This window comes from Mytilus californianus, unplaced genomic scaffold (assembly GCF_021869535.1).
Source record: "Mytilus californianus isolate M0D057914Y unplaced genomic scaffold, xbMytCali1.0.p SCAF_1, whole genome shotgun sequence".
In the NCBI taxonomy this organism is placed as follows: domain Eukaryota; kingdom Metazoa; phylum Mollusca; class Bivalvia; order Mytilida; family Mytilidae; genus Mytilus; species Mytilus californianus.
The window spans coordinates 33432357-33446959 of NW_026262581.1; the positions used below are offsets into that span (position 1 = coordinate 33432357).

At 32.4% G+C, this 14603-nt stretch overlaps 1 protein-coding gene across 3 annotated transcripts; it reads right to left on the minus strand.

Annotated features, from left to right (window-relative positions):
- Positions 1–2575: 2575 nt before the first annotated feature.
- LOC127719020 (uncharacterized) lies at positions 2576–13254 on the minus strand. 3 transcript variants are annotated; one of them, XM_052225099.1, is made up of 6 exons: positions 11727–13254; positions 7210–7351; positions 5908–6047; positions 5318–5525; positions 4701–4821; positions 2576–4055 (listed from the first exon to the last, which is right to left on the minus strand). In XM_052225099.1, the coding sequence occupies exons 1-6, from the start codon at positions 13087–13089 to the stop codon at positions 3636–3638; spliced, it is 2394 nt and encodes a 797-aa protein (XP_052081059.1). In that variant the 5' UTR covers positions 13090–13254; the 3' UTR covers positions 2576–3635. The 3 variants fall into 3 exon arrangements, with proteins under 3 accessions (XP_052081059.1, XP_052081060.1, XP_052081062.1); XM_052225100.1 differs by lacking the exon at positions 11727–13254 and adding an exon at positions 10013–10955; XM_052225102.1 differs by lacking the exon at positions 11727–13254 and adding an exon at positions 9615–9804.
- Positions 13255–14603: the final 1349 nt, after the last annotated feature.

The window sequence follows — 14603 nt, forward strand, 5'->3', positions numbered from 1 at the left end:
AAGTCTAGAATGATTAATAAGAAGGTAGGACCAGTTCCCCATCATTAATTTCACATTAGCAGGACCATTTACGTATAGTACTTACGTCTTGCATTTAATTTCAAATATCACAGATTCATATGACATTGTGAACTTTAAGGTTTTAATAAATTTTGGGTATAATTTTCAAAATTAAAAGTATCAACGGCAAGTTTGCTAAAAATGTGATTGTGATAGACGTCAGCAAATTTTCAGATACTATGGAAAGAAAAACATAAGGGGACGACCATTTGATTTTCCGGTGGGGTGGGGTGAAAATGAATAACTTGGCCTGGTAAGAACTGAAAATACATGACTTTGCACAAGACAGGATGAAAATTAATATTCTGCAACATCATATGCAGGAAAGTTGAGATTACAAATGTTAACCAAAATGAAAATAAGCATGCGTAGCTACAGATGAAAATAAATGACCAATCCGGCAAAAATCCTCGTATCCCCCTACGAAAAACAAATGCTGTCTTTCATATAGTCATTCCAACACAATTTTCAAAAGTTCAAAACGGAATAATGATTTTGACCCTGCAGTTGAAATAAATGCAGGGGGAAATAGGCCCTACCTCTTTAATGGAGTGGAAAATATAATAAATATGTTCAATGTTTTTTAAAGGGAAAACAACGTGAACTGTTCAATCTTTGTTCTTTGACTATGTTTATGTTTCATAGAACTGCCTGCTGTGCATCCGTGAGAACCTTGTAATGATATAAACGTCGTAACGAAATAGACTAGACTAGTGTTCTTGTCACTGATTACCAAGGAAATTAATGTCTTATCTGTTGTAGTCACAATCACATCCTCTTTCCCTTGTTATTGACATACTGTTTATTACGACTTATTACAGGAGTTCTACTAAATAAAATTAACAATGCAACGAGTAAGACTAATGAAGAAGGAATTGCCCCATTTCCGACGTGTCTGATTTCAACAAATCTTTAGTAGGACCATGTTGTTTTGGGTTTTCATGGCTATTGTTTGTCTAGTTGTATATTTTTTTGGCTGTAAAGCTGTTTAAAAACTAATGGTTTGTATTGCCTAATCGCTGTCGTCTTGTTTCTTCTTTTTTCTTTCATTTTCAATCAAGTGTATTATAAAACATCTTGTTTTCCTGTTTGTTCTGTTCTTTTACTTAACGATTGCGTATACATTTGGTTCTGTCTTATGATTAGACAAATGAATTTTACCCATCAGATATAGATGGCGTCCGATCACTGGATCTGACTCATCAAAGAATTTAAACAAGCAAGAACTACTTATCATACCTGAGAACCTGAGTTTACTCCCGGTTTTTGATGGTGTTAGTGTTGCTCGAACTGTACTTTCTCTTTGTAGTGTTTTTACTGTTGTATGTCTTTCTTTGCTTTTTCTTTTGGTCATAGTGTTTTGTTGTTTTGTTTTGTTTTTATTTTGTAATTTTCCAGTTTCATTGGATTAAGAGAGGGTGGTAAAGGGTTATTTTCGTGCAACGTGTTTTGCCATTTTTATTTCACGTGCAGCCGTGAAAAAAGTTCGTTATTTACCGTTTCATGAAATCGGTAAAAAGATCAACGTGCAAGAAATTTTTAATTGTTCGTTCATCGTGAAATGGCAATTTCATTTCGCGTTCTTCCGTGCAGATACCCCCTCTTTACGCCCCTCTTAAAGAGAGGGACGAAAGATACCAGAGGGACAGTCAAACTCATAAGAGGTTAGTCAGTATTTATATTTGTGATGCATCTCACTGTTTTTATTCAACATCTATCAAGAATACAAGGACGAATTATGTTAACAACTCTGGAAACATTATGTAACTTCTGCATCCTACCAGCAGCAAAATGTTGAATGTTTATTCCAAAGTATAGAAGAAGATGCAAAGGTAGATAAAAAATAAGTCGATGAAAAACAGTCAAAACCACTGCAAAACAACACGACGAAAAAAACAAACAACAGTCTCCAAAACACCATACTGAAAACAACAGATTGAGCAACACCAACCCCACCAATAAACACGTGATTCATTAGGGTAAACAGTTCCTTCTAACAGCAACTTGTACTTTGTTGTTTCTCCCTGAATTATGCAGAAGCACCGTGCTCAAACTTTATGCCACTTGTGTACATGCAGAATCGTTTAGTAGCTTATTTGCAACTGTAAATTATTTCTAAATTCCTTCGACAACTACATGTAGTGTTCCAGAAATAATAACAAATCATAATACCATAACAACCAACATATTTTTTTTTCGATTTTTATTGATTTCTTTTCTGTTTCAGTAGTTGGAAAACATATCAATACGCATGCGTATCCTTACAGAACTTTCTATACAGTTACATGTAGGACGTTCAAATTTAACTTCTTGTATAAACCTTGATTTTACTTAAGTACCATCATTGCTACACTTAAAACGAAAAATAGCGATAGTTCCAAGATTATGGATATTATTAAGCTTCTTCATTAGTTATAATATGAACCTGTTTATTACCTTATTTGAAACTGTAAATTATTTCTAAATTCCTACGACAACTACATGTATAGTGTTCCACTAATAATAACAAATCATATCAACATATTATTTTCGATTTTTATTGATTTCTTTTCTGTTACTGTAGTTGGAAGACATTTCACTACGCATGCGTATCCTTACAGAACTTTCTATACAGTTACATGTAGGACGTTCAAATATAACTTCTTGAATATACCTTGATTTTAAGTTTCGTCATTGCTATACTTAAAACGAAAAGCAGTGACGGTTCTAGGAATATGATGGTAGCTTTTTTGTTAGTTAGGGTCCGAACCCCATTGCTTGTAATATTCTGCTCTGAAAATATGTTTAAGTCTTTAAGAGCAGACCTCAACAAAGGCATTTCCAATTTCATTATAGCTGGAAAGTACAAACATGCATTTTAAAAAGTAAAACTTAAAATTTTCAATTAGATTTCATAAACTTTTGTATCTCAGACTAATTCCTTCCTCTTTTATAAATGGTAAAGGCGTTTCGCATCCGGTTCATCAAGGTTGTTGCAATAGTGTTATAAATATGTCATACATTTTTCATAAAGGAAATTAATAGAAATTGATTTCACAACCGATAAAAAAAAATTGACGTTCACAAACAGTTATTAGTAAAAAAATAACGTACTATCAAAACATAAATAAAGGCATAGATTATAATAATACTGCTCGGAGCACTTCAAATGCAGTAATATATTATTCAAAAACGAGTAATTAAACATTTTCGTAAAGTTATAGTATATATCTTTAATAAACTAACCATCGGCTCCATACAAAAAGGAAACCCGCGACAACGCTTAATAAAAAAGCCTTTATGCGCAGGTCTGCAGCTTTTGCTATGCGAATCGTACTCACACAGTTTAGCACCAAGCGAAGGAAATATACAAATATAGAATTTTTTTAAGTGAAAATATCACATTTATATCCAACTTTTAACTAAATGTATCATTATGCGCAACTCCTTTATGCGACTCCAAATCCCGTTCTTCACTTTGTCAATATCGATTTTAGAACATTCATATTTATCACAGAAGTACCTTAAATAACTACTAGTATGTACAACTATAACATAAAGTACGAAGAGACAGTCAAACAAAATAACTTTCAGATTCACTGATCCGGGACTTTGTTAGATTCTTCATTTTCCTTTTCAAGAACAAAGTACATGTGACCTTGCTCATCTGGTTTCTTTTTCTTTATTGGAGTACTTTCTATTTCGTCTGCTTGAATGTACTCGTCTTCCGGTTCCGGTTCAAGTTTAGCATACGACTGTCCACTATCTCCCGATTCAGATTTTAGTTCGATGTATCCATGCGTGGACGTGTTTTCGTCTGCTATATTCGATTTCAGTTCATCTTCCGGCATGATTGACTCTGGTGAAAGGTAGCCATGATTATCAAGCTCTAACTGTCGAATGCTAGGAGCACTTTGATATTTCCTAGAAAAACTGCTTGTGTTCGAATGCGAGAGATTAGTGACGTCTGTGGAACAGGAATGTCCATCAATATTATAACTAACAGACGATATCATCTGAAATATTCAATGAGATTATAAACAGTCATTGTATAATCAAAGATACGAAATTCCAAAAATTAATTTTGTAATAATAATCATAGGTCATTGAGTGACCAAGCATAAATTTGAAAAACAATCAACTTCTGATGACGTATATCGTACAGAAAATATGCGTTTAATTAAAGTTACGTCGAGTTTCTGGAGCCATATGCTTAACAAATTTCAAGAAGGCAGGTGGTTTGACAAATATAAGTGTCAGTGGAAAAATGTCATCAGCTATTCTGACTTGGTAAGATCCCTTCCATGTCGTCAATCTTCAGAAAGATGACGGAAAACCCAACTAATTTATGCTAACGATTTTTGGCGCGACTTTTGCGCGAGAAAAAAAAATAACGCGACCATATGTGCTAATGTCACACATGGATCCCTGTCGTTGCTAATGTCAAACATGGATCTTACATAACAACAATAAAAATAAGAAAATCGCGGAATTAAATTGGCTGAAAGTTGGTTAAAAAAGGGCAAATCGATCCGCGAAGAAAAGTTTGTTTACGATATTTCCTAAAATAACTTGTGTATATTGACATCGACTTGTAATATCCCTTGAAGCTACGTATAATTGTTTTGTAATTGTATTATTTCCACCTTGACTGTACTTACACTTTTCTCATCAATTTCAGCATATACATCTGACTTCCGTCTGTTGTAACTGACAGTTTTATACCTGGACGACTGGGTAGATTCACGTCCTGGGTCATTTCTCTGTTCTTTGTTTCTTTTTCTGTAAACATTTAGAGAACATTAAATAATGTTCATTCACATAATTTTTTTTAACTCACATGCAAAGTGTGTTGAAAATGTTTCATATGAAAAAATCACAGGGAACCAAAGATTATGTAATACGTGTAAAGTTTTCCATGATGGAGCTCGTTTCTTTTTATTTTGCAAAATAAATAATAAATTAAGACTTTAAAAGGTTTTTTAATGACTTAAAACTCAGTGTAAAGATATCACAGACGGTATATCTTAAATCCAACTACTTACAAGCGAGCGAAACCTTTTCGTTACTTTCTATATATAGCAGTCTCTTGATCTGATGAGAGGGGTCACTCGATAACATTTGTTGTAAATTATTTCATGTTATGCTGACGATGTTGTTCTTCTCAATGGTATATATTGTATTTTTTCGTAGTTTATGTTGATATTTTTCATAATCGATAAAAGATAACTTGTGCATTAAATGTAAATAAAAGAAAAAAAAATTAACCAAATCGTACCTTTTATTTACCCGCTTCCTGCAATAGATAGCAAATAGGACGATGATAACCAGAGCAAACACACCCATGATGGCACCTCCAATGTAAGGAGCATAAGAGTTTGTGTGACTGTGATACTGTTCTGATCCTGTTCCTCCAGGCCCAGTAGGTGGGACGTGTGGGTGTGGTTTATGTGAAGGGTATCCTCCTGTAGGTGTTATCGCAGTGCCTTAAAAGGGAATACACATTCAAGTTAAAAACTTTTGTAAAATTTGTTTTAAAAAAATGTTTTAAAAAATCGGCTGGCTAATTCAAATGGTATCTTGAAGCTTTCACGATTACTAGTGTTCGACTGTGCTTTAAGTTTTTAAAGTTGGTGAATCTATACATCCTCTTACCATGACTAAAACCTAATACTGTAACCGTGTTATATAACTTTGCAACCTTTTCTTTGTTATTTTGAAATTACTGAATTTAATCTCACGAATGTATTTTCCATCCCATCTTAAATATTTTCTAAATTCGTCATTGTTTTACATATTTTTGGACCTTTTTTAATGCATTCAAATTATTATATTTTGAATTTGTTTTATTATGTTAGAAATACATACCTCTGTTACAATGATTGTAATAAAATAACTTGACTTTATCTAACTGTGGTTTGATCTTGCCTTCCATAATTGGGTTAACATTTTTACAGACTGATCTGTTAAACACACCATCCTTACACACCAAAGCTTCGTCAATATGACTAAAATATAAATAAAATATATATGATTTCGATGTCAATTATTTCTGAAATATCCTTTATGTTAGATATTACTAAGATCGAGTGTAAAAAGAAATCTTACTATAAAAATCCATTTAGAGCAAAAAGACGTAGACCGACAGAAAAGTTCTTCTAAAACAAAATTTTCTTTTCAACATTGTAAGCTTTAACTTAGTAAGGAGAATAATATACTTTATATAACTGATAAATGAAAATTTACAATATAAATGTATTATTTAAATCGTGTAAGAAAAACTAATATGACAGAAAACTTAGAAAAAGGACAAAGTCCACAATTCGTGTACAATTTTCCCAATTTGGCGCGTCTTTTGCATCGAGGGATCAAAGATACATATATTCATATATTTCGTGTCGTTATGAGCGTTAATTATAAGGAGAACAAATTAGTAGTGTAAATTCGCAGGAAAATAATTGTATATAAATGGTTAGCGATCACCAAAATTGAATCCTTGTTTCAACTTCTTTTAATTTCATCAAAGGAAGTGAGATACTAACAGTGTAAAACACCACTGGTAGTTCGTCATCTGATTCAATCGACTTCATGATATCGATTGTGAAACTTAGCCATAATGTACTTTTCGATGTGCATTGCAATTCTCTGATAATGATTGACAGATATTTACGTAACGAGGTATCGGGATAATCTCGCGTAATCCGCGGTTGCTTTCGATTTATTTATGGAACAGACACGTTAAAATGTTAAAATGTCACTGCAGTTAATTTTGCTATTAAAAACTATCTTAATTAATAACTATAATTTCAAGTGTATTTTTACTGCTTGTAACTCGTTCTAGGGAAAATCCATTTGATATTCTCTGTATGGGGTTAGGGCAAAATAATTGAAAAAATGACTTGGCATCGAAACTGGCAAAATAAATAATCTTTCCAAAAGCAGCCTGAAAATAAATACCCGACTCATATAATATTGAAAAGTGTTTTGCATGAACAAAAAATTATGCAGCTTTGTATAAGAAAAATAAAATTAATTATCGTTCCTCACAAAACTTTCGTGCGGGAAAAAATCCACCTCCCTCCTGTCCCCATATCAAATGGTCGTCCACTTAACTAAACTTATAGGCCGAACCGAAAGCAAAAAAACTGGGAAAGGGCTATACACACTTACTGACAAACATGGAGTCTTTCTGCTTCATTATATTCATGGTGGCCATTGTGGAAAACTGTCTCATCTATATTCTCTGGTAGGTCGTCAAAACAATTCAACGTCTTCTTACAACATTGGAATCCTTTCTTGGCATCCCCAAAATCTGCAAATACAGAAACAGTTATGTCGATAAATGTTTTGTCACGTGCTATAAATTTATAGTGTAATGACAATGAAGAATTGATTTAAAATTGATAAAAATATCTTTCCATGGCAACATTGTCTTTAATAGATAACACCAACATATAACACTACATACCTTTGCAACAACTGTTCTTGTTAAGATTTTTAAAAAGGTCATTTTTTATAAAAAAAAAAAAAATTTAAAAAGTCATAAAAATGTCCCGGACTCAAAATTCTTAGCAATTCGATGCTAAAATGAGTTTCATGAATTTATTATTTTTATTTGTAATATATCATTCATCGGATATATGAATTCGAAAAAGATACTCTCGATGTTAACCAAAAGATAACGTTTAAACTGATTTTTACATAGGTCATGATAACCCGAATAATTCAGTCGTTATATTCCACTGCTCTACGATGGCTACATGAACCTCGCGAGTGGGAGTGTCGATCACGGGGAGGGACTGAATTATTCGGGTTCAGGTCATGATATCTTTTATAATTGTAGATCATATACATTAGTTTCAGGCAAAATGTCTGTTTCTATCAAATACATGTAGTATTGTCCTTATTTCCTTATCAAACATATTATTTATAAAAAAAAAAGGACTAATTGTCGATTGTATCTACGGACGGATAGGTCAATCAAAAATTTATATTTTTCCATGGTATCATGTTGCCTGTCTGTTAATCAAATGGCATGCTAAGACTGGTTGGTTTGGATCAGAACAATTTAACTGGACTATAATTTTAAAGTGTTTAGTCGTCGAATATTACAATTTTGAGTAAGCAAAAGTAAATGTCGATGTGACGGTCTATATATTAGCTAGTACTAACAAAGATATATTAGCTAGTACTAACAAAGATGTATTAGCTATAATACTAACAAAGGGGTCGTATACGCATGCATCAATCAATATGATCACATACATTAAATTATTTCAGTCAATGATAGTCCCTTTTCCAATCAGCTACTTTGTTTCTAATTGGAAAAGAGAAACAGCTCATATGAAGAACAATCTGTATCCTCCTATGGAAAGAGCTGATTTTGATCTGCCTTAGATTGCGTAATAACCTATTTTTGCAATCCCATTTTAACATAATGTGTGTTATGAACTAACAAAGTATGAACTATAACCATATATATCTCACACATTACATAATGCTCTTTTCTTTTGCTTGTAAAACCATATAAAATTGGAAACAAAGTCGGCAATTCGAAAATGGACTATTTGACAATGTTCTTATTACATGTAGGTTTATGTTTTAAAATTAGATGTATATGTATCGGTTTGTGAAAATAAGTTTGAAATAAAAAAATTTAGTAATCAACCAACCAGCAAAATCACAAAATCAGAAATTAAAAATAAACTGTAATAATATAAAATCTTGTACTACCTTTAAGTAAACTTATTTCAAATATTATACGCAAATATGGATCGTCAAGCAACCAACAATAAATCAATTAATATACACAAATATGAAAAATTACAAGTAATTAATGATGCACAGTGAAATAATTTTCTTTATTTATTGAGAGAGTTTTCATTAGAATATAGATAAAAAAAGTTAGTACATTTGCACAAAATGTAGTAACCTGAATTTTGTTTTTTATTTATCTAACAGAAGAGATATCGTCTTTCGAAGATAAACGCAAAGTTTACAATATTCATGGACTTTTCATAAGATAATAAAACAAAATTATTACTTATGTCTTATAAATATTATTGTGAAACAGAATTAATAAATCGCATGTTAATAGGCGTAAAATAACGTAGCCAAAGGCCATTTTTTCTAGTCATAGTTTTTAAAATATAATAATTACGTGTGTTCTTATATTCTTTAGTTTTATTTCATCGCAGTTTATTTATTTACTATCAATTGGATAATATTAGCATAAACATCTTTAATAAATTAATAAAAAGGTTAAACACTTAAATTTATTTTCAAATGTTATCTTTCCTATGGTTTTAAAAATTGTTTCCGATTCAATCAATTCGACGTTAAACGTTCCATTATCATTATTGCATTAAATCGTGGACATAAACCAAAAGAGAGTTTAAATAAATCCAATCTTAACAAAAAATAAATGTCCGCGAACTCGCTCATTTATTTTATGTTTGGTCGCTCCAACGCAGCGAACAAACATAAAATAATGAGCGAGTACGGATATTAAACTTTAATTAGATTGAAATAAATCCAAAGATTTGTCGCAAAACATTAAATAAAAGAAAACATACGCCTTGGTTCCTCCCCGCAAATATCATCATCTGGTTTCATATTTCTCTTGCGCAGTGTACGTAACCTGTCCATAATATTATATGGGCGAAATTTAGTAACGAAATCATAATACAAGGAAAAGACCCCGGAGACAGTACAATTGTCCAGAAGCTATAATTCAGACACGAACATTGATATCTTGTTGGTCGTATTACATAAATCACACTTCGTGAGTTTGTCAACATGTACAACAGTGTGTAGCTAGTTTTATAATTAATGAACATGTAAACTTTAAGGCGAATAACTAATTACAATTACGTGTTAACTTAAAACGACCTTAAAAGTTGAAGTATGAATTTAAAATAAAATAATTATAAAAGATGAAAATAGTTTGGTTTGACTAATAAACCAAACTCACCGATTTTAGCACAAAACATTCTAATTTCCTTCTTTCGTTGCTTTCTATCCGCCTCAGACGTGCGAAAAATGGAAACATCATCATCTTTTGTTGCAGAGTTTTGAGCAATTTTATCTTCATCGTCTGAAATAACTGTTTCTGGTGTGGTTGTATCCGAATCACTACCACCAGAGTTCAAGGTTTCATTAGTATTCACAGTTATATCAGATTTGAAACTGGTTCCTTTTGGATTTATTGTTGTTACTATTGTATTTGTTGTTATAATTGATTCTGTAGTGTTGTTTGGGTATAATGTTGTTGAATCAGTCTTCCTGGTCTTTGTAGGCAGAGCCAATGTTGTTGTCACTGTCACTTTTTGATAGTTGTTGTCTAGATTTTGATTATCAAAACCATTTGTTGTATTCTGGTTGTTTGTTAATGTCCCATTCAAAATTTTAGAATTTGTTGTTGTTTTTTCTATAAGTTTTGTTGTCGATTCCTTCACTGGTTGTGTTGTCGGTTTACTGGTTGTGGATTCATTTAAAACCTGTTGTCCAAGTTTATGAATTTGTTTAACTTTATCGTCCATTCTTTCCAGTAGCTTTCTGATTTCGTCCGGTGATATTATTGGCTTATTATTAAACATAGCTCTCGGTTGTAGCACATCGGCAGATTTCAAATCCATTTTCTATTTTCTATATATAAAAGCGTTTATAGGGATGTGTCTCTCACAGGTTCACTGAGTCTAAATAAGTATATTCCATTTACATTATATGTATTCTTCCATTAATGTTGGTTTGTTTATTGTACACAATACACTGCAAACACTACTTAATTACAGTCGAACCAATCAGGCAACAGATTGGTCATCATTAAGCGTAAAGAAAGTGTCAACGTCAAAGTTATTACTGCATGTGTCATACTTCGCAAAGATGACCATTTTGTAACGGTTTCACGATCTGTACTTATTTATATTATTAAAAGAAGCTTCTGATTGAATTTAGCTTGTAAGCAAAAAGCGGTTAAAAGAAGATAATTTCCATTTAGTACTGAATATTTCGAGGATAGGATGTTGTAAAATAAAAATCCCTGTAAATTCAGATTATTAGCTTATGACGTATTTTGTGGAAGGAAATAACCGAATGACATTTTTCATGTCCCGAAATCCATCAAATTACGGTTCACTTGTCACAGACTTCGTAACCACCTAACACTGTATATGACGTACAAATCTACCTAAACACCACAAATAATCACTGTCAAACGAGAATACCAAACTGCTTACTGCTACCAATAGGTATGATCTCGGACAAAACGTCATGCATTAAAGACAAAAATTCAAAACAGTAAACGCAAACAAAGGGACCAGTGTAATAACGAGGAAAAAAAATACGAGAAATTATATCTATATTTCAGATTTTTCCCTACTTTTTACCGTTGTTATAGTTAAGTTTTAAATTTTAATTTTGAATTGCCAAAGATAAATAAAATACCCATTTTTGTCGGAAACTTTACCCTGGCTGATGTTTCGTTACAAGTTTTTGCAGATGATGTATCACTTTACAAAAATAAAACTGGTCGTTATTAATGGACTTAAAATATGCAGTTTTTACTTAATTGACCATCCCCTATCAGAAAAAAAAAATAAAAGTACATATAACCAATTGCACACCATAGTCATCTGTAAAAAAAATAATCAAGTTAACATCATTGTTTTGTTTAAAAACTCACTTACCAATATTAGCACATAATCTTCTTCTCTCTTGCTTTCTTCTCCTTTTATCTGCTCTTGAAGATGGGAAAATGATAATATCAATATCATCCGCTTTAGTTGAATTTGAGTTTTTGTTTTCTTGAATAACCACTGAACCGGAATGTGCTTTCTTTGGTATATTGTCCATTTTGGTATTACTGGATTCCGTTTTATCTATTTCCTTGTTGTCATCCGGGACATTTGTGTCTATATTTTTTGCAGTGAATGTTGAAGAAGTGTCATTAGTAAAACTTTCTAATTGTGTGACAGAAGAAGGTAAAATCGTTGCCGTTTCGAAACTCGTTGTTTGTTTTGTTACATTTGTTGTTTTTATTTCGGGTTGTGTTTTCATTTCCGTTGTTTTTTCGGTAGTTGTCGATTTTTTGGTCACATTTGTTGTTATTATTTCTGGATGTTTTTCTACTTCCGTTGATTGAATATTTGTGAGATTAGGAATTGTAATTGCAACATCGTCTGATAGTTTTGCAGTGGTGACTTCTGGTGTTTTCGTTGCAGAAGATATTTCCGTCTTTTTTTCATTTCCTGCTTCCGGGATAATTTGCTGCGTTCTCTCTGTTGTCGAAATATGTATTGGCTTTGATGTTTGCTTACCGCTCGTTGGTAATAATGTTGAAAACGATTTTGTTACTGTTTCTTTTGTGGTTGTACTTTCTGCTGTCGGGTGATTGCTTTCTTTTGTGGTAAACTCAGAAATTATTGGACTCACTTGAGGTTCATTCGGAACGTTTGTCTTTAAGTTATCCGTTCCTGTCATTGAATCAGTAGTTGCTGTGGGCATGGAAGTAGAACGTAGCTTGTTGGGTTCAGTTGAAGTCACAATAGACAATGGAATAGGTTTCGATAATTTTGCTTCAGGGCTTTTTTCTCTAGCTTCAAAAGCTTTTTTAATTAAATTCTTCACGTATTCATGTGAAATAATGTGTATTCCATCGTTTTTTTTTATTTTCACATTTTTCACATTATCCGAAAATTCTTTAGGAGGAAGGTTTGCACTTGGTCTTTCCGAGATAGTGTTATTACCTGAATTCTGTGACTGCAAAAAAGACAAGTTTCCATCTGGTGAATGCTTAATAGTTGTCAAACTGACATCGATTTCTGTGTTATCGAGTTTGCCATTTTTTCCCAATTGTTTGTCTTTGTTTTTTCTTTTAGAATTTTCTCTTTTCTTTTCTTTTCTGTTCTTTTTCTTTTGCTCCTTACGTTTTATCTTGTTTTCCTTCCTTAATTTTAAGTCATCGTCATTATTTTTAACTTTTTCCGTTTGTAGACCATTTCTCACTGCCTTAATTCCATGAGGCTCAATAAAGTCTATTGCAATGTCCATATTTTTTCACGACATAAAACACTAAATTCTAAGTTCCTGCCCGGATAAACAAAATATAACACTTGTTCAAATTCTCCTTACGTACGACATTTATTTTTTCTTAATCATGTATTTCATCATTACAAATTTGATACTAAATAATCTGATTATGACATATCTCTTGCAATGAAATTACCAACTGTCATCTTCATGTCCCCTGATCCATCAAGCTTTACGGTTGACTAATCATACATTCGTACCTGTGTTACAAATAAACATGTAACTTTCTACATACACCTACACGTCTGCTTGTAATTAATCTTATTGATATAGTAATGTAGTTGTTCTATATATTAGTTTTAAAATTAAAATATACAGTTTTACTCAAAGCAAAAATGGTTAATTACATTAAAAATATATCAGAAACTACTAGATATTTTTTTTTATTGAATTGTGTCTCATTTCGTCCATCCAACATAAAAGGGGCGAAACATACTAAAAACACCTCATTTTTTTTCAAAAATAATAATTCTGTGTATTTTTTTATCCAATATTAAAGTAACCTCTTGATATATGTCTGTGTGTTTGGATGTTGTCTCAATAACGTGCATTCCAAATTTTTTTTAGTTATAAAAAGGTAGGGAAATATTTTGTTTATTTGAATTTAAACAGACTGAGTATTAAAAAATGACAAAAGGTCAAACAAGGTTGTCCATTTCCCCCTCTACTATTGTATGTTACATACATATATATGAACTGGAGTAATTTAGGTATATACTTTTTTTTTTTGAAGTGTCATGTTATTATCATTTCTTATCATAAATAATTATTGATTGACTTCACCATTTGTATAAAAATAAGAAAATGTGGTATGAATGCCAATGAGATAACTCTCCGCCAGAGACCAAATGACGTAGATTTTAACAACTATAGGTCAACGTACGACCTTCAGAAATGAGCAAAACCCATACTGAAAAGTAAGCTATAAAAGGTTTGAAATGACAAATGTACTCAATTCAAACGAGAATTGTACCTTAATTACAAAGTTTATATTTAAGATCCTCTCGTGCAATATTTTTTCATCTATCAGTGTATACACAATTTAGCTGGATTTCTCCTATCTGGAAGTTAAACACATTTTAAGGGGCGTCCGTTTTGATGTGAATGATGTGAAAATACGCAGCCATAACCAGTCGGAATGAGTACTTAAATTACAACGTCTCTTGTCCTGGGAGAGTGCTCATAGGCGGATCCAGGGGGGGGGGGGGCTTGGGTGTCCCTTTCGTGGAAAAAATTTGGTTGATTATATAGGGAATCACTGAAGCATGACTGGAGCGGGCCCCCCTTAGGTCAGTCAGCGCCCCCCCCCCCCCCCCCCCCTTATGAAAAGTTCTGGATCCGCCACTGGTGCTACGCTCTCTGTACGTTTAGGACCCCATGAAATGACTTTTGGTGGGGTCTTTATGTGGCCTGTGATAAGATAAAAAGTCTGCCCCTATCTAACAGATTCTAATTTTTCAAAACCGTTCGAAATT